Below are 19,607 nucleotides of genomic sequence, written 5' to 3'. Positions count from 1 at the left end.
ATTTTTCACTTTCATTCTTTAAACATCAACCTGGAGTTGCACGCCAATTTTGATGCATGTGTACCATACAATTGAATATCTAATCATTTGGCCCTGTCCAATAATTAGTTCATGTTTGTCAAAATTGGAATCAGTTCCATTATGACACTTAGAAATAACAGTCCCTTTCAAAAAAATTTTTTTAATCAATTTATGTTAATTAAGGCCTCAAATTCATTGTGGTCAATCACAATGTGTGAATCTTTGTGTAGATTGGTTGAGGAAAACGATGACATTTTACTGTTTTATTGTAATTTGAAGGTTATTTTTGTACCAGATTTTTAATAGGGAACATAACATAAAAGCATAACATCCCACACAAAATGCAGAAGCCATCATCTGAATTTCAACATTTTGTTCAGGTTGACGAAATAAAGAATATCAAATTCTACTCACCCTTGCGGACTGAGGTCCAGTGAGTCATCCATGCTGTGCTGGAAGCTCGGAGAACCCAAGTCAGGCGTCGTATTATTGGCGGCCGTGGTGGATGTAGTGCTAATGGTTGTAGTACACAGACTGGTACTACTGCTGGGGGAAGCCTTGGGCGGGCAAGTAACTAGAAAGCTCTCAGACTCTGCCAAGTTTTTAACCTGATGCATTACACCTGTAGAGCAAAATACAAAAGCAGGCCTTGACATGAGTAAAATGAGTCACTGAGCTGACAGCTCTGAGAAAAATGTTGGCATAAAAAAAAAAGGAGGCTTTTGTAAACATGTTCCTTTCTCATTGGGTTGCATTCAGTGACAAACTAAGTATTTTGTTTCCCGAGGAGAATAAGAATAATTCTATGTCACTCAGAGAACATTTGCTGCCGTGTCCGTTTTACACGTTGAATCTTTTTATGTCGTGCTATTCACTTTGGTTTTAACAGTATATAAACCTACTTTGCCGCAAAATCATTTTGTGTACAATAATCATATCACAGAGAAATCTAAGACTACCTTCTCTCCTGAAATAGACACTGAAGACATCAGGGAGCTTCTGCATGAGGATCTCAGCCATCTGCAGAGACCCCACAACAATCTTCAGGTCCTGGCTTGATAGCATAGAGGCAATGTGACTGGAGGGGAGAAAAATAAACAAACATGAGTCACTAATATATAATTAAAAAAAACAACAACAAGACCACCTTAATAAATGTGCTCCTTTTAAATGGCACCTTGTAAATTGAGTTTATTCATGAATGAAAACAGCAACTCAAATCCTTACCTGGACACTGCATGGTTCCTCAACACATCCTTCAGCAGCTCTGCATCAGCAAAGTAGATGATCCTGAGGATGGCTCTAAGGCACTTGTGTCTAACTGCAGGTCCAGCAGAGGAGCTGTACACTTCATACAAGACCCCAAATAGAGTTTTGATAAAACATTTAGCCAGCTCGGGATCTTCTTTCATCAGCTGGGCTCGTGCATCTTCTCGCCTAACTTCCTGGTGGCTCCCTGGAGAAAAGGGCAACACCATTTCAGAATTGCTTGAAAGCCACAGCAAACATTCCTAATTACAACTAGAGACATTTGAGGCTGATGTGCATAGCTCAGATGGACTACTTCTTAACGTAACTGAAACAAATGCATCAAGAGTTTATTTTAGAGAAAATACAGTACAAACTGTTGTGTTTTAGAAACTTAGTCAAGATGATTACCGGAGTTGGGATTTGCAAGTGGATTTGGCTTCCTCTGGATACCACGTGCCGTTCCGGTGTCTTCATTGATCTGCTGCATAGAGTTAAAGTCAATTGTGTACACACGACCCAGAGTTGACAAGCTGATCTCATCTTCCCCATTCTGGTGGGCTGTCTGTAGGACAAGACAATCACCATACACGGCCATAATTAGAAGTGAATTACAATAAATGTGATATTTAATTATGAGTCAGAATGCAGTCAATACTTTAGGACAAATGTACCAGGGTGCTATAATGGCAGTCTTTCAGCATTTCGAAATATGCTTAAAGTGGGTCATTACCTCAATAATGCGGCTGTCGATGCGGTTGTAAGGGTGCCACAGCCCTCTATCATCCCGCCACTGCCATATGACTCCTTCCGTCGTTTGGGCGCTGCCCTTCTTCAGCATTAAATCGACTGCAAAGATGCCCTCTCGAGGAAGGCAGGGCATCAGCTCACTAGATGAAGAACAAGTTTTAGATTGCTGTAGAACTACTTTAAGATTCGTGAGGTGTCATTAGTGTAATTGAGAATATTAAAAATGTATGTATGCTTGTTGTGTCAATAAAATGTTGTGACATACTGGTCTAGTCATAATGGCATCAATCAATGTTTTAATATGGAAAAAGAAGAGACAATATGTTATGCCATGGGGAGGAGGAAGAGAGGAGAAGGAGGGAAAAAAAAATCTACGTTACCATATTAGGGAGGTCAATTCGTAGAGCTCTTGAGGGCTGCGTGGTACAAGTTCAATCTGTTCCTGGCAGCTGCCATTTGATGCCCCACACAAGAGGAAGCGCAACGTTTCTGCTATGTCTGTTGAAAAGGAGAGAATACCAATTGGAATAAAGTGTCATACGATTTGGAATAAAGTGTGTGTTAACGAAACACAATAAATGTTTTACAACTAAGACAAGCAAAATCTGCATACCTGTAATAAATTGTAGGTCCAGGGGGTTATCAGAGACTAAATTAAAGTGTGAACCATAAGGTTGAGAGGGTTAAGGGGACTGATACTCACTTTGTTTCATGAGCTGAACTGCCAAGCAGGGACAGTTGGAACACATGAGGGAAAACATGCGCACAACCATGATGAACATCCCAGAGCTAAGTATAGGTGGTGTCACTACTAGCAGCTGCTGAATGTTGGTCAAAAGGTCTCGTGATGCCACTTCTTGCAGCAAGTTCTGTTGATTCAAACGTAAAAATTGGCTTAGATGAAAATCAGTGAGAGAAACATAGCACTAAATAAATCAGAAAATGTTCTGAACAAACCTCCTCGTGTTGAAAATTATCCACCAGTCGAGCGAAACAGAGGCAAGTGCTCTCAACAGACTTTTTGTCCTGCAGGGGAATTTCACACCAAAACACATTTCACACCAAACATTTCATTCTTGGCATATTTTCAAATAAATGGCACATCACCATGAATTAAATCCATGTGACATGTGTAACGGTGTCATTTTTCTCAGTGACTTTATGAAGCAGTTTATTTTACCTGATGTGCAAGTCTCTGAGTCAACAGAGGCAGAGAATCAGCAACAAAGTGGAACTCATCAGGTGTAATGCTCTGGCAGCAGTTGGCTGCTATGGCCAAGGCATTCCTCTGTGCATTGATGCTGAAGAATTCCAGGTAGAGTAGGCAGTCAGCAAGCCCACCCTGTGAGAAATGACAGGAAATTATTGCAAGGTAGTTTGGGAGTGGCAGTGACTACAGACAAGATATTTTACATGACACACTTACCGCCTGCAAAATTGCTTTGCTGTGTCGCCTCGACAGCATTTCCAAGGCAGTCAGGGCCTGCTCAGCTACGTCAATGAACTGGATCACCTGAAGCTGCATAAATGACGTTCCGCATATAAAAATGTCATCTTACCTATCGCAAGATAGTTAGCAAAGTTGGGGGCCTCCTGTCTTACCTTCTCCAGGAAGACAGGAATAGCATCAACCACTACAGCTGAGGACCTGGGGAGGGCCTCCATCATGTATGTGAGTGCACGGGAGGCATGATTCATCTAGAGAAATGTACATTTACATTAAAATAAAGAGATTGGGAAGAAGAAAACCAGTGATCAAGTTTCAGTGTACTTACAATATCGAAGTTATGCTCCATTTGCAAAAGTGTAATCTGCGAAAGGAAGCAGAACAACAAATAGAAGCATTTAATAAAATGGGTAATAAGGTCTTAGTTCATATGAAAAGCCAGTCCATTTGTCTCCGCAGAAGCGTCCGAGTCAAATTAGATTTGACTCACCAAAGCGGGCACGACACTTTTGACAGGAAATCCACCAAGTGTCTCTTCATTGCCCATTACCAACAGCTGGCACATCTCAATGGCAGCTTGGAGCTGCTGAGACTCATCACCTGTGGCCTGCAGACCTTGCAGTAACTGCTGAGCCTTGGAGCCTGGACAAAGAATGGACACAATTTTTCAATTCATTCTTACGAGTTGACTAAAGTCACAGAGATGCAGAGATAAGAGGGTACTGCATACTGGCACCACTGCCGATGGTCCTGTGAAAGAGCTGTGACATCCGAGGTCCCAGGGGGCCAAATAGATGTGGGGGGAGACCCCTGGCCTCTAGTAAAGCTATAAAAACACCACCAAAGTGGCACGTTAAATCAATATGCATGCATAGGCAGAATGACTAAAAAAATATGTGGTAACCAAATGTTGAGTTTATGTTGAACTGAGGTACCTTGAAGCCTTCCCATTTCCGAGTCATCAGATTCACTCTCTCCAGAGGTGGTCATGCCTACTGCTCCAGTAACTGAACTCGAAGCTGGAAAGATAAATCATAGTCATTTAGTTTGTGAGGAAAGAAATAAAGTTATGACTAAACTTATTTTAATTAGTACCCTTACTATTTTTAGAAGTTGAGTTTGTCAACGCAATGACTGCAAATAAAATGGTTAAGTAGGTACCTGAGGCGCCCTGTGATGCCTCATCAGTGCGAGCGGCCGACGAGTTTGCCCCATCCTGGTTGTTGTCGGAGTCAGCCATTTTCTCCTGCCGGCGAGCGTCAGCTGCCCCACGCTTGCCCAGGCCTGAGCCCCGCCGACTGTAATAAGCAGAATCAATATGAGCCACCACGGAATAACTCAACATGTTCAGGATGTTCATGTGGCTCAAAGTTGTGGATTTATTCTTGCAGTATAAGAATTTACAGAGCACATTTATTCAAACAAATGTTCTCCAGTCAAATTCAAGTTGAAGGCATGCATGTATATATTATTTACCTGGTGCTGGCACAGGAGCCCGTGGTCTTTTGACGTGTGCTCCGCCGAAAGCTGGGGAGCTCTGCTGGAGGAGACTCGCTGCGCTTTTTAGTGGATTCTCTCAAACCTTGGGTAAACAATGGTGACATTTAAAAATTGGTGAAACATTATGCAGGGATTTGTAAGATTGATGCCAAAATCATATAGCCGTGCCACAAATGAAACTGTATTTTCAGTTCGTAAAAGTCAATGTCTGTAACACTGGCAAGACAGGAGAGTGGTATTAATAGCACCCGGGGCAGTATGACAGGGTACCCTTCATTGCTAGACTGAAGTCATAGTTCATTTTTTCAAAAGGATAAAACATCAGATTATGATACCAAATGCTAAAAAGTCAGACTATTCCTTTGTGTCCTTTGCAAATGACAAAACTAAAAAAAAAAATCTTGCATGAAATTGACATTACTCAAAACAAAATGTCTCCCACAACTAAGCAAAGACAGGGATTTGTACTGATTTACTTACCATTAACGCTGTGAATACGGTACAGTGTTATGGTATCAGATGATAACGGATGAACAAAATGAGAGCTGCAGTTCTAAACAGAGTGGTGTGTCTCTGCCTGTCTGCAAACATAACTGAGTCAACTGATAGGTTGATAACCAAGCCAACTTAGGAGGAGCCTCCCTTTTTGGGCCCAAAGCCCAAGCCACTGAGGCCACCCTGCTAATAACGGTGGGACCCCAAAAACATTTTCACAGGTACGCCTCACATCCAACCTTCCTTACAACAGCCTATTACATTAGGTAATAGATTAGCTGTTTGAGTTCAAGTAGAGAAAAGCTCAAATGTTATCGTGAGAGCGAATCAAAGGGTTTTAACTATATCCCTAAAGGTGCTGGCTGCATGTGTATGATGTGGTGGTAGTGTGCACACATATGCAGTGTGTGAGTTGAATTTCCCATTCAGGCAATATACATTGTGGATGCAAAATACAATTAAAATATTAAATATTCCAATGTGCAACCACATAACTATGAGGCAAAACCCCAGACCATCCAAGTTAGAAAACTATGAAAACATGTCTCTCAAGTTTGGTCCGTCTGTGGCTTTGTGGGACGGAACCTACTCACATCAGCAATGTCACATCACAGCATGAGACCTCAGCTTTATGCAACGTGAACACGCACAAGACTGAAGAGCTAAGATCATACCCCAAGATAAACTATTCTCTCTACAAAGTACAAAACATTTTCTACATCCTCATGAAGTATGGCCACAGCAGAGCCCTCAAAAATCTTGAACACACTCTTACAAAAGTGTTGAAAATCTTATTTACGGTAGTTATTTTGTTCAGATTTTTGTTGTTTGTCTGAACAAAAGAACTACCTTATATAATATACGGTGACATTATGAATCCAAATGTTGAATTTTTTTTTTTTTTTTTTTTTAGAATTGTCCAGGTTTAGACAAAGTTTCTGTAAACGCTTCCCAGTCACCCCACACAGAATAAGAACATTAAAAAAAGATGTGAAATTTGAAAGCGCAAAATAAACCTGATGGGTCATATTAAGAATTGTTGCATGTGGCTCGTGCGCCGACCACATAACCTGGATCATAAAAAAATAATATATTCAAAAAAAAAAAAATCAAATTTGCTTTATGTTATGGTGAGTTTCAAAACTCTGTTTTAAGCCTGACATGCTGCAAAAAAATAACAGCCTGGATTGTTGTATTATACACGGTATGCATTCAGGAAAGCTATCCAAACATTCCGAAGAACATTGAGCTGGAGTAAAACTAAAAAACGGCGCACACACCCTTGCATGGAAGTTGTCAAGACAATTCAGTTGTGTATTATCGTAAGTATTTCAATAACGGTAACTCACGTGCAAGTTTCGCTTGTAATCCAGACGGCCCTGGTTTGGATGTCTCAGTTTTGGACGATGCAGTTAGAGACAGTTTGGGTTTTGGCAGATTGACTTTTGGGTTGAAGCGTGTTGCCCACTCAAACTTAGAAGAGCTGGACTTGGCCTGTTCCTTGTCACGGGTGCTACGGCGAGGAGAGGGGCTTGAGGCGGAGCGAGATCGGCGTGCCTTTGTCTGGTCTTTGCCCTGTTTGACTCGGGCACCTGGCGTTGTGGCACTATTTGTGCCTGTAGTGGAAGAGGAGGAGGAAGTTGAGGCAGAAGAGGAGGAGTCTGTCACGTTGCTGCACCCAGCTTTGGCTGAGGCGGCCGATTTTGACGCCAGCTTGGTGGGTTTAACAGTTCTGCCCTCTGTACTATTGGAGAGGGACACGGTGGTGCTTCTTAGACCTGGATGAGAATCCGCTTTCTTCCGTTTCTGGACCGGTGAGGCCCCAGTGGCCCCACTTTTCTTACTCTGTCCTCTACCCGAGGATGCAGGTGCTTCTGCAGCTAGTGACCTCTTCTTAGCTGTGTTTTTCCTGGTCTCTGAGGTATTATCTCTGGGTAAGGGCTGGGATTTGGCCTTTTTTGTTAGTGGCGGTCCTAACGTGCTAATTTGGTCTGGAGCTTCACTTCGCTTGAGTCCTTGGGTGCCTTCGCTCTTGGACTGATGGCTTTGTCGCTCTTGTTCGGATGTCCCTGCAGCTTCTGGGTCGTCTTGCAGAACAAAAGATGCCACGGACAGCGCAAGTCCGCTTCTGCCAGTTTGGAAGGAAAATGACAAAATGTGATCTAAGAAACGAGTTGTTCTCAAACAAAAACAAATGTCATATAACACTCTTAGAACAAAATGTACATCATATACATTTCAAAACAAACTCTAGCAAAGAAGTAACAAGAGTAAAGGACGGGTACCTTTTTGAGCTGTGGCCTCTGGTCTGGCCAGTGACTGAGCTGCTTGTGGCTTTGGAAGCCTTGGATATGGGCCTTCTACTTTCAGGTGGGGAATTTACTTTTTGTTTGACCTGCTCTGACTGCAACCTGTAAGGGTGGAAATTCAAGCGCAAGAAACCGTGTGGATCTTTGTGCTTAGGACATAGAAGATCATATTTAATCCAAATAAATCATTTTTGCCAAGTGCCTTAGAATAGCTTTGTCAAACATGGTAAACTTAAAAAATGAGATACGACTCGTGAAGAAGGAACCTCTAAGACTGAACACAAACCAGTATAGCAAGATGGTCAACCTGGTTTTTTTTTTATATGTTCTTATTTCAAAACTAAGAAAACAAAAATTATTTGTAGAGTAGAATTTTAACTAACCTTAAGTACATTCAGTGTGTATCTGAAGATGAACTAGCCAATCTTGTGATAAAAATGTACACGAGCAGCGTATGTACCGCCCCAGTTACTTTCAAGTGAACAGAGCAAGTCCCATCTTTCAATATATTTCCCCTTTTTGTCTCAAAACACAATAGACGCAACTTGGATCAATTACTGTTACTATTCACTAAATGAGAAGTTAGTTACCGTATAAAGATTTATTCAACAAAACTTACCTTCCTGCGACAGTGTGGTCTTGTGGCTGGGCCGCAGCAGTGTTCCTCTGTGAACGGCGCAGTGACCCCCCTGGATTGGAATTAGGCCGGTTGGACATTGGCACCTCTCTCCTGAAGGGACATACCCTTTCTAGACACTACCATTCACTGCAATCAAAGAGAGAATTGTAAAAAAAAATTAAAAAATATATATTTCTACTGTAATATTATAATTGCTATAGATTAAGTATCAGTATTTGACAAGTATTTAGGAAATATATCATTTTACCATTAGTACAGCTTTATTTATTTCTATTCAGCAAACAAACAAAGCAACCATTACAAGATTATCTACCTGAAGGCTGTATTTTAGCAGATGATTGCATTTAGTATCTTTTCTTTTTAACTGAAGCTTTAATTGAGCTATTGCCATGCAGGGCTCTTGTGGTGAAGAAATTTACATACGCTGTTTCTCCTCATTGATGAATAGATGCTCATTGATCATATGAATGTCTTTAGAGAGACTGAATCATGAGTAAACTTGATTGGATTATACATATTAAATCATTAAAAATACATGGGCTATTACATGTCTTCAAAGAAATTTAAAAACTGATGTGGTTAAGTATTGCAAGGGGATGAATCAAATGCATAGCTTTCAAGTGTTTCATGTTTTGAATAGGGGACACAGTATTATCAACCAATACAAAACCACATCTCAAAACAACTTTAACTGCCGTTTTAGACAAAGAGCACCGATATTCCACGGGTGAAAAAAATCCTGAAATAAGAGCTCCTAAAAATACGCCATAGTAAGCTCACAAGGCCATTTTAGGCCCTCACTGACAGTGCATCCTGGTCTTTGTTTATTCGCTCATTCGGATGAACCACGCTCACCTTTTCTGTTAAGTTCTAACGTTGTCTGCGACATTAAACAAACCGGAGTGAACTCCGATGCGCCAGTAATAAAACAACGGAGTCTATTCATTTGCCGAAGCCCTGATAAGAGGTCTGAATTTCTGACGTAGTTCTCTAGACGCCGACTAGCATGTTAAGCTAGTACCTTAAATTTACCACGGAATTTCCCCCTTTTTTGTACACTGCCCACACGTTAAGAACCCCAAACCGAAACAGGTCAACGATTGTGTGGATAGTGGCTGTTATTACGATACGTTGTTAGTAAACGCACTCACGACACTCAATCGGCTAAAGTATAGCAGCTAATGGAGCAATGGGTTGATTAAATGCGTAGTTGGCGTACCGGTGTGTCAATCTTTCAAGCAGAAGCTCTCAACGAAACTCACTTATCCTTTTCTTTGTTTTTCCTCGAACAATCTACTTCGTTGGTACCATTACAGGTTATTCTTAAGTACTGTCGAGACAGGGCCTTTTTGACAGGATACACATTCGATCGCCAAACAATCCGGTTAGCGACATATATCGAACACGGTAGCAGCAGCGAGGGCGATTAATGACACACGGCTAGCGAACAAGCTGCAAACAAACAAACAGCTAAATTGTTATATATACACCGATTATCGTGACAATGCTGCTCTATATGCTCTGGCTAACAACTATAACTGTCACAGGACTCTCACGCAAGTTTAGCTTACATGACGTACTGTTTTGTGATGATCGAACAACCACGGAAAACAGACGAATTCATATGAAATCAGTTACCAGGCATATCCAGCATCTCTTCCGAAAGTGTCGACGTTAACGCAGAACTCGCAAGTATGGCTAACTGAGGTTAGCTAGCTAAGGATCACTAATGTTTTCCGAGCTGACAGAAGGCCAACAATGTCCTACTCTCAGTGACGCCAACTCGCGTTTGTCTTTAATGTTTCAGAAGCAGACACAAGTTGTCCAAACACGCGACGCGTCCGTATCGTAACTTACATATCGAACATTTAAAACTGTGGGGGGAAAAACACTGTCCAATGCAATATTTAGGCACCTTAGCCCTGACGACCAGGTTGTTAACGCATTATTCCAAGGCTAAAGCTAGCTTAGCTTGATACGATGGCAAACGCTTTCAATTTGTTTACTGGCAAACACCACAGTAGGCTGACATAGATGGCTTACCATGGCTCCGTTATCGTTTGCCACTAGCTAAGATAGTTTCTCAATACAAAATAAAATGCCGACTTTCGAAATCAAATTAAGTACAACGGGAGTGTCGTGAGCGGTGGTTAACACTGAACGTTAACAAACCAAACAAGAGGGTTACAGCTACCAGCTAACACTGGCACACAAGCTAATTTATATTAGCATGCCTTGTTGTTGCTAGCTTGCTTTTTGTCAGCAAGACGAGATGTGATTCCCTGAACTGCAGATTCCCTGCACCAATCAAACGATGTATATTAGGCTGCAACCGAGTCGTACTGAATTAAGTGTACGAACTCGTTTTCTAGGTGATATCCACCAGTACGTTCACGTAAGCTAGCAAAACGAAATGGCCTCTGATACCTTAAGACACAAAAACAGAAAAGCACAGACGGGATTCGAGACCTTAAACAAAGAGTACAGCGTTATCTCCTATCCTTTTCGTTTGTGGTTATTTTCGACGGGTCTTAAGGCTGTTGGCCCAAGTGTCACTGAAAACCGAACATTTGCCTTAATGGGGTTACCTATTTCTTCCAGTGTTGTAGTTGTAACAGACAGTGCACCAGCTTCTCTGTTTTCTCTCTCCCTCTCTCTCTTTCGGTCCCTCTTCTAGCCCTTGCTGCTAGTTTCACATCAGCTGAGAGACCGACAACTGTGATATACATCCGCCTGATTCATCCGCGTAGGGACTAGATTTTTCTGACGTTAGCTAAACTTCCGGTTAGAACCGCATTAAAACGCTATTGCTGAATTTTACTTCATCCCTTTCTAACTAAATGTCATCTATGTGATGCAAGACGCATTTAATTTCTATGGCATGGAAGAAAAAGAGATTTCACACTGCATTCATTACATTTTGACAAGAGCAGCGTTCAACACAATAAAATAATCTTTCAAGCAAAGTCTCCAATGGTCTATTTATGCAGTCGTGCAGAAGTAATCCTGCAAGTTATAGACATTTAAACGAATTGCCTTTCAAGACAATTCTCCAATGTTGTAATTATGCAGTAGTACAGAAGTAATACTGCGATTGAACGAGTTTAATATAAGATAAAAATCAAATCATCACCAGACATTTTTTTTATCAGTTTAAAACGCTGCAATGCGTTGTATGTGGATTTGAGACTTGATTAAAAAAATAAAAACAATCACGGAGTGTGACTTCGTAACAAAGTCAATGGTCAAATGTCGCGTTTGCTTCCTGTTTATGTTTGTCAGTAAACAGTTCCTGCAATCTCTGCTGGAGAAGGTCGGTACTGCGGTCTCAACATGTTCTCTCAGACAGCCAGCAGAGGGCGCAACACGGCAAGAAAAATGCCAGCCCGTCAGATGGTGGGAGTAGGCGGGGGATCAAGTCGGTAACGTGTGCAAAACAAGTGCTGTCATTTTGTTTCCCATTTCAGGCCTACAGACTACAACACATTTCAGACACATCAGGAAAAAGTCGTACATCACCTGAAACCTGTACAAGCAAGCAGCAAAACCGTAAGACAGAGGTAGGCCTTTGTAATTTTATTTCTTTGTTCCTACAGGAGACCAGTTTAACAGATGGTACAAGAACGCATGGGAATCTAAACAGCTATGTGATCAGGTCGAGGACGTGTTTGTTTTATAACTGCCATTATGTAATGTTACACGTGATGATCAAGATGATGTCATTTTTGTTTTTACTGTATAGAATATATGTATATGTAGATATACAAGGCAAGCACATTTAGGGTCATGTTCAGCTAGCTTGCTTGCTATGTTGAATGATCTGCTATGAGATGACCACACAGAATTTGACTAGAAGGTATTGCTCTATTATTAGACTCCATACCCCGGATACTGCGTTCTCAGCTACCTCACTGACGACCCAAAAAAAAATGTTAATTACATAACAATGCAGGATCAGTCTGCCACAACACTTCCTGAATACCACACAAGTAGCTAGGCCCAAGTCTGAGGCAGAATGGTGGCTGGAATGAACTGCCGCTTGTTTTGTTTTTTTCCCTCATTCCCAGCCTCGAGCTCGTCTTTGTGGGCCAGTGATGCAACGAGAGTGACGCAGCAGTGGCTGCAGCTCTTAAGGCTACTAACTATACATGGCAATGCAAGAATCATGGCTCCTGTGCTAGCGGCTTGTCCCACAGACAGCGATTAGACAACATCGAAGGAAGACGATGGTAAACGCTTGATCCAGCACAAAGCTAGAACGAGACTTGAGGTCTCAAATGCCACGAGAATTCCCGAGGCTGCACATTCAACAACCGCTGCACCTTTGGGTAAGCAACTTAAGTGTTCTTGTTGTGGTGACATGGAAAGATCTCAGCGATGATTGTAGCGTGTGACTGGTTGGTCTTTGAAGATGACACCCAGCCGTAAATGCGTTTTTAAACGTGTACTTTCGGTATCAGTTAAATACAGATCATTTTATTTGAGAATGCACGCATTAGCAGATTTGTCAGGAAACGCCCTGATTTCAAGGTCGCTCCACATTTAAGCCGATGGGAGAATCTGTCCAGGCCAAAAAGTGCGCCGCAGCGTACCTTTTCTGACTTAAGCACATGGGAGTAGACTATGCCCCTAAATTCTTAGCATTATTTGCAAGTTAAGTTTCTTTATTCTTAAAAAGTCACTTTTTGTAGGCGGTCCAGCATGACCATATGTATTTGCTGATGTATAATCGTTCGGGGCAGGGGCGGGGCAATGACATACCAGCTCTGCCGAACCCCTGAAGCCGACTCACCGAACCCCTGGGGTTCGATCGAACCCAGGTAAAGAACCACTGCCCCAAAGGCTTCAGCACCTTTCAATCAAACATTGACATTCTATCATATTAAATGGTGAAGAATTAAATAATTTTATGACACGAGACTTTTTTTCCAACTCCAAAGCGCATTTCCTCATGCTGATTTAGGCTTTGAGTTTGAAAGCGCCGATCACAAACAAGTACAGTCATCTTGATAACACAGTGAGTTACGTTTCGGATCATTTTGTTTTTAATCTGACCTATGGGGTTGTGAAATCCGCGTGTGTGGCAATCAGTGCTACAAGTCAAATCAGTCGCACCGGGTAATAGCAGTGGAAAAGCGAGTAATAGTAATGAGCAAGTGGAGCCGTGGTGAAGTGAGGAGCTACCATCTGGTGAAAAACCACAAACTTAGTCCACTGTCTGGTTAATGTAACGTACGTCTTGTGTTTGTTTAGCGTCTGTAATTTCTGAACTGTACTTTATGCAGTGGGTTTGTGTGATCAGTCTTTGACTGACGCGTGCTGGTTTCTTTTTATGAATAGTAGATAGCAAGTGGTCAGAGTTGCGTTTAGCCATTTTGAAGAAATGGAATACAATGTCATGTGACACCCCCTCCCACACAGTGCTGAGGAAATAAAAGCCCCTGTTTTCCTCCTCAGAGGCTCGGAGTGCCATGGTGGGTTCAATTTGAGCCCCCTCCTCTTTCGTCTGCAGTGCTGACGCATCTGCTGCTTGTGCATCAACCAACAGCCTCTATGTCGGCTTACTATATGGCGCCAGTATCAGAACAGTTTCACTCCAAGCATTTAGTTGCCATGCTTGTTGAAATTACCAGTGAAAACATTCAGAGCTGCAGAGCTGGGATAGAAATTAGGACTACTCCTGCCGCCATCTTCTCTTTCTGGTTCTGCTTTACTAACCACTGCTTCTGTGTTAGCACAGGCAAAAAAGGGCTTGTGTGTATGTTGGTAGCATACTGTTGCACCACATGACACTGTGCATGAAATAACCATGTACATTATTATTTTTGCTTAGTAGTGGATTGCAGCTGAAAAGCTGGTGGATTCATGAGGCGTTTATGTATAGCAAAGGAGGACTCCTGCTCAGAGCTTGCATGACGTAGCACACAGTGCAAAGAATGTGTTGCTTACCACGGCTAGCACAAAGGCGAGCCCATCCTCCAGTATAGCTACACGCCGTGGAAGGGCAGGAGGGCTAGCCTGAGAAGAGAAAACCAGGGCAGATCCACTTTTGGACTTGGCTACACACAAATGAAGGCAAAGGACAAGGAAGCTGGAGACAGCACACAGAAAGGGAGAGGAGCAAAGAGGTTTGGAAAGACTCCCCTTTTGATAGCCATGCTGTTCACTGACTTCCGTCGTATTTCCGCTAAAATAGGTTTGAGATGTATAGAAAAATGCCCCTGATCATTTTCTCTGACTTGCTGAGGTTGCATGATTAATCTCAATGTGCATTTGTTGTTGAAGCTCGCGATAGAGATTTGCTTAGTCCATGTAGATGTTTTTGGCTGTTTTGTTTGAAAAGAGAGTATATAGACATTTAAAGTTTGGGGTGGGGTGGATTTTATATAATAATTATGTAATTAAATCTAATGAAAACTATTCCTCTAAGTGTTCCTGTGTAGTTAGACGTTGTGTAATTTATCAGAGCTCTGAATGGATGTAAAAACTTGTGCTCAACCTGTGGGATCAAAAATTTGTATACCAATTTTTTTTTCCCAGAGGCCTATTGGAGAAAGTGGACAATGACTGTGATTATATTTCCAAAATGGTGTCCATATTGTATTTCTTGCACTACTATAAATTTTACAATATAAAGTAACATTTTCCTTCAAGTGCTTAAGTTGAAACAAATTTGAATAGATGGTTTGTTCACATAGTAACAATTTCGTGCTTTGATGAATCATCCTCCATAGTGACGGTGAATGTGTTTTTGTTTTGTTTTCACTAGGTTACAGTCATGTTTTGATTTCTTGATTATTTTGGGAGTTTTTTTATTTATATATAAAAACAAATAAGTCACTTATGATGAATAGAACAACGTAGAGCAAATATAGTCAATGAAGAATGTTGACCTAGTCTCACTGTCTCGTCATTACTGCCATCTAGTGCTCTGATATGCGCTAAATTTGGTCAAGGGTCTTTATGTTGTTGTGGATTTATATTTTCACAATAATTTGTAAGACTAATGTAAATTGTTCTCTCACTCTGTTTTTTTTTTTTAGATGGCTGCGATTTGTTGCTTCAGTTAGAACCTGATGGATAGTTTTCACCCTCACACCGTGCTCAGCAAGCTTAATGAGCAGCGCTCACAAGGCCTTTTCTGTGATGTGACTATTGTAGTGGAGGATGTAAAGTTCCGTGCCCACAAGAACATCCTGGCAGCTTGCAGTGGCTACTTCAAGAATGCTCTGACAAATGAGACGCTGAGTTCTAGCCGTGTGCTGGAACTGATGGACCTTAAGTCTGAAGTTTTTGCCTGCGTCCTCAACTTTATCTACTCGGCAAAGGTGACATCGTCTAGTGTCGAGGACAAGAAGGAGCTAATAGCGGCAGGGAAAAGACTCGGCATTCCCTTTTTAGAGAAGCTCGCAGGGCAAGAGAAAAAGGACAAGAATAAAAACCAAGCAGACTCCGTTAAATCCACAGATCGGAGCACAGCTAGTGTGCTTAAAAAAACCAAGGATGAGGCCAGCAGACCTGAGGAGATTGATGGTTCTAGAGGACCAAGAATCACCAATGCCTTCTCCATCACTGAAGTGTGTCCCGGGAACAATCCATTCACCCCACTGGAAGAAGGTCGGCAGTCACCAGATGAGGGGCTCCCAGCAAGTTGCCCAAAATCCTCCTACTTCGATGGGATCAATGAGTCTCACACCTTCTTGGATCACTCTTATGCTGTGAACCAAGTACCCGAAGGAATAGGTCAGACGAATCAATGGGATGGCAAGAAGGTGTCAGCATTAGTGCCAAAGCCAACTACATACCGGAATTCAGGTCCACTCAAAAAGCGCCACAGGCTCAGAGGTGCTGTGTTTCGAAGTTTATTTCCAACACATACTGAACCCCACACAGAAAAATATGATACGTTAATGACCCCAATATTACCTGAGGGAGTGACATCACAACAGAATGAACAAGAAAAGACCAGCAATGCAGTCATTCCTTTTTCCACCAGCTATGTCCAAAAGGCGTCGAGTCTTTCGACTCTTCAAGCGGAGGACAGCATCTCAGTCTACGGATGTAAACGTTGTCCAGAAGTATTCACAAGTGAATATCTCTTAGCAACTCACTCCAAGGTACACAAAAAGTATTCCGATAGTCCTTTGTTTTGCAAGTTTTGTGACAAAAAATTTATTCATCCAAAACGGCTGCGCAACCATGAGCAAAACTGCCCGAGGGTTGTGAGTGCAAAGCCGGAACAAGATTTCAATGAGATAACCGTCAAAGAGGGGGATCTCGATTCAGTTAGCACATTGAGCGAGGAGGCCATCAGAACACAGTTTCCTCCGGTGACCGACCCCCTTCTTGAAGATCAATTAGAAGCCCCCAAAGATGGACATAAGAAAAGATTAGGTGGCAGTCAGAGAAGATACAACTGCAGTGTATGTAAACGGGTGTATATAACACTTTCCAGTCTGAAGAGGCATGAAAACGTACATTCCTGGCAGAGGGCTTATCCCTGTCACTACTGTAATAAAGTGTTTGCATTGGCCGAGTACCGTACCAAACATGAAATCTGGCATACGGGCGAACGCCGCTATCAGTGTATTTTCTGCCTGGAAACGTTCATGACCTATTATATCTTAAAAAACCATCAGAAGTCTTTCCACGGGATTGATCCCTCACTAGCCATTAAGCGGAAGTCTGCCAATGGTGGTCTGAAAGCTAGTGTTTACCCAATTAAGCTGTACAGGCTTCTGCCTATGAAGTTTAGGAAAAGACGATATAAGACATACAGTCAAACGTATTCAGAAGGTGACGACGCAGACTATCAAGGACAACTTGACAATAATCCTCTTGGTCCTCAGTTTGAAGGAAACAGCGTGAGCGGCTGCCCCGACGGTGGTTCATTGCCATTGACTTTCATGGCAACCACAACGATGGTAGCTCCTGTCATGCCCCGCATTAGCTTTGACAAGTCCTACACAATGGACCAAAGTTTGCCCCACAGTTATCCCCAAAGAGGAAAAGACGCTGAGAATAGTTCACCTTTCATTAACTTTGACTACACAGTCCCTGAATCAGACGCGGAAAGTTGTCCGACGGATAATAAAGGTAGCTCTCTTGATGTCCTTAACTCGCATCACATCAGTCCAAATGTAACATTCCTAAACTCACTGAACACAGTGGAAAAGCTCAGCGAATTATCCGCTTCTGCAAAGCGAGTCGAGAAAATGACGAAGGAAATGCTTCGCTCGAATACCGAAAAAGTGAGTCATGAGAAGACGGCGGGCTCCAAAACAGCAACCTACATTGCCAAACCTGTGTGCCCGGGTCCATCTGCAGATGGTGATGCCATGCCTTTGTGCCAGATAACTGTCAAAATAGGCGATGAAGCCATCATTCGCCGCAGAATCAAAGGTTCCAAGCTCTTCCCAAGAAGGAAAAAGAGAGAAATGAAGAAACTGGGTGAGATGGAGGGGCAAAGTCCACTCCATTCAGATGACAAGTTGGAAAGCTCCAGGCGCCGCTTCAGACCAGACATCTCAAGTTTATTATCTGAGACTCACGAAGATCCCAATGACTGCGACATGGCTGATGAGCTTTGGCGTCCCTACTATTCTTACAAATCAAAAAAGAAGAGAAAGAAGCTGAGATTCAAGCACAGGCGAGCTTTGTATCACGAGTACAAAGAGCCCGTAAGAACTGACGCCGGTGCCGGTGAGGCCCGATCGGACAGTTGGCAAACACCAGACGGTATCTCAGGTGGGGGAGATGTGAAGCGGAGTCTTCATAGGAGTTGCAGCCCAAGGACAACCTACAACTGTGACATTTGCGACAGCTCTTTTATCACCGAGACGGGTTTAAGAGCTCACGTTATTGGTTCTCACCCCTATTTCTGTCACACCTGCGGTAAACAAGGTCCCCCGGGCGAGACGCCTAGCGGCAATGATTACATTTGCAACAGTTGTATGGAAAAGGGCTCCTGCTTTGATAATTCAACCCGAAGCCCCAACCCGGAGAAGAAGTTTCGCTGTTCCTTCTGTCCACAGCGGTTTCTCTATCTTGCCACCAAGAGAAGCCATGAGAAAAAGCACCAGGAGACAACTGGAGAGGGTTATACCATCCAACCATCTTTGGAATACTTGGATAACAAAAAGGACTGCATCAAAACAGAGGAGGATGACAATCAAGAAAGTTCTGACATGCAATATGAGGAAGGAGGACATTTCCCCTTGAAGATACCTAAAACTGAGGATACCTCTGAGTTAATAACTCAACATCAGGACATTATGTGCGTGCGCATTAAAAGTCCGACATCGCCAGAGAGCGAGACAATGTTCACTTTGACTCCGCCCTCAAAAAAGCAAAAAGTGAAACAGAAAATAAAAAAGCTAATCAATTCACCACATTCTTTAGATCTAGCTTTAACACCTCAAGCTAGGCACAAAGACAGTTTGGAAGCAAACAGTGGAAATGATCAAGAGATGTCCTCCAAACTGTCAACAAAAAATGGATCGGACTTTAAAGATAACCACATTTCAGCACACAAGCCAGAGAAAAGGATGTGTAAAGACGAACCGTTTTTCTAAATCCCTTTAACCTTGAAAATTTACAGAAGGTGAGATTCATTAAGTTCTAATCACTTCTGTGAGTAACTGTACAGTACTAAAGTTGTAATGTTTTTGCAGCAGAGCTTGACAAATTGTTTCTAAAGAACACTGAATATTAATGTCTAATGTCTGCAGGAATTTTATCCTCGAGTGACTATAATGTAATTTATATAGGTTGTGAAGACCTGACACATTTTTGTTTTATTGTTTATGCATCACTTGCAAAGGAGATCATGTGACCTGGCTGGAAGATCTAAAAAAAAAAAAAAAAAAGCTGTTTACAGGAAGCCAGTTGGAATAATGTTTTTTTTGAAATGTTTGCTTTTCCCGAAGATGAATTGGATACATTAGGAAATTGAGGGCTATGCTTTAAGTATGTCAGAAAAGCAACAAGCTTTGTATGATTTCTTGGACTCCCATGCCGTTATAATTGAACATAGCACTTTATACTTAAACTTCTGTTTCAATAATTCAATTGCAAATTGATGGAATATGTCATTCTTTTCCTTTTCTGACACACAGCACTTGTAAGTTGAAACGTTTGATATCTTCCGTGTATAAACCGTATGAAATTTAAATAAAATATTCATGGATCAAGCAGT

At 42.0% G+C, this 19,607-nt stretch overlaps 2 protein-coding genes across 7 annotated transcripts in view; one reads left to right on the top strand and one right to left on the bottom strand.

Moving 5' to 3' along the window:
* The window catches only part of trip12 (thyroid hormone receptor interactor 12), a 35,987-nt gene that overhangs the window by 7,234 nt on the left and 9,146 nt on the right, over positions 1-19,607 (bottom strand). The window contains exons 1-21 of one of the 5 annotated variants that reach the window (XM_088380000.1): positions 10,999-11,159; positions 8,390-8,536; positions 7,747-7,872; positions 6,811-7,589; positions 4,943-5,048; positions 4,628-4,764; positions 4,402-4,485; positions 4,197-4,292; positions 3,957-4,108; positions 3,795-3,830; positions 3,622-3,717; positions 3,446-3,538; positions 3,200-3,361; positions 2,977-3,045; positions 2,723-2,888; positions 2,400-2,517; positions 2,003-2,159; positions 1,681-1,834; positions 1,249-1,477; positions 981-1,099; positions 436-643 (exon numbers count right to left, since the gene is read on the bottom strand). In XM_088380000.1, coding sequence (XP_088236126.1) covers positions 436-643; positions 981-1,099; positions 1,249-1,477; positions 1,681-1,834; positions 2,003-2,159; positions 2,400-2,517; positions 2,723-2,888; positions 2,977-3,045; positions 3,200-3,361; positions 3,446-3,538; positions 3,622-3,717; positions 3,795-3,830; positions 3,957-4,108; positions 4,197-4,292; positions 4,402-4,485; positions 4,628-4,764; positions 4,943-5,048; positions 6,811-7,589; positions 7,747-7,872; positions 8,390-8,487 — 3,185 coding nt within the window. In that variant the 5' untranslated portion in view covers positions 8,488-8,536; positions 10,999-11,159. Of the gene's footprint in view, positions 1-435; positions 644-980; positions 1,100-1,248; positions 1,478-1,680; positions 1,835-2,002; positions 2,160-2,399; positions 2,518-2,722; positions 2,889-2,976; positions 3,046-3,199; positions 3,362-3,445; positions 3,539-3,621; positions 3,718-3,794; positions 3,831-3,956; positions 4,109-4,196; positions 4,293-4,401; positions 4,486-4,627; positions 4,765-4,942; positions 5,049-6,810; positions 7,590-7,746; positions 7,873-8,389; positions 8,537-10,048; positions 10,192-10,453; positions 10,607-10,998; positions 11,160-19,607 lie in introns of those variants that run through there. The other 4 variants (XM_088380004.1, XM_088380003.1, XM_088380002.1 and 1 more) reach the window with 4 other exon arrangements.
* zbtb38 (zinc finger and BTB domain containing 38) lies at positions 12,517-19,605 on the top strand. 2 transcript variants are annotated; one of them, XM_088380005.1, is made up of 2 exons: positions 12,517-12,738; positions 15,454-19,605. In XM_088380005.1, exon 2 carries the CDS (start codon positions 15,487-15,489, stop codon positions 18,982-18,984), a length of 3,498 nt encoding a protein of 1,165 aa, XP_088236131.1. In that variant the 5' UTR covers positions 12,517-12,738; positions 15,454-15,486; the 3' UTR covers positions 18,985-19,605. The 2 variants fall into 2 exon arrangements, with proteins under 2 accessions (XP_088236131.1, XP_088236132.1); XM_088380006.1 differs by lacking the exon at positions 12,517-12,738 and adding an exon at positions 14,342-14,538.

Source organism: Syngnathus floridae, chromosome 7 (genome assembly GCF_059516105.1).
Source record: "Syngnathus floridae isolate MCC-2025c chromosome 7, RoL_Sflo_1.0, whole genome shotgun sequence".
In the NCBI taxonomy this organism is placed as follows: Eukaryota; Metazoa; Chordata; class Actinopteri; order Syngnathiformes; family Syngnathidae; genus Syngnathus; species Syngnathus floridae.
This window is presented reverse-complemented; position numbering and strand designations above follow the sequence as displayed.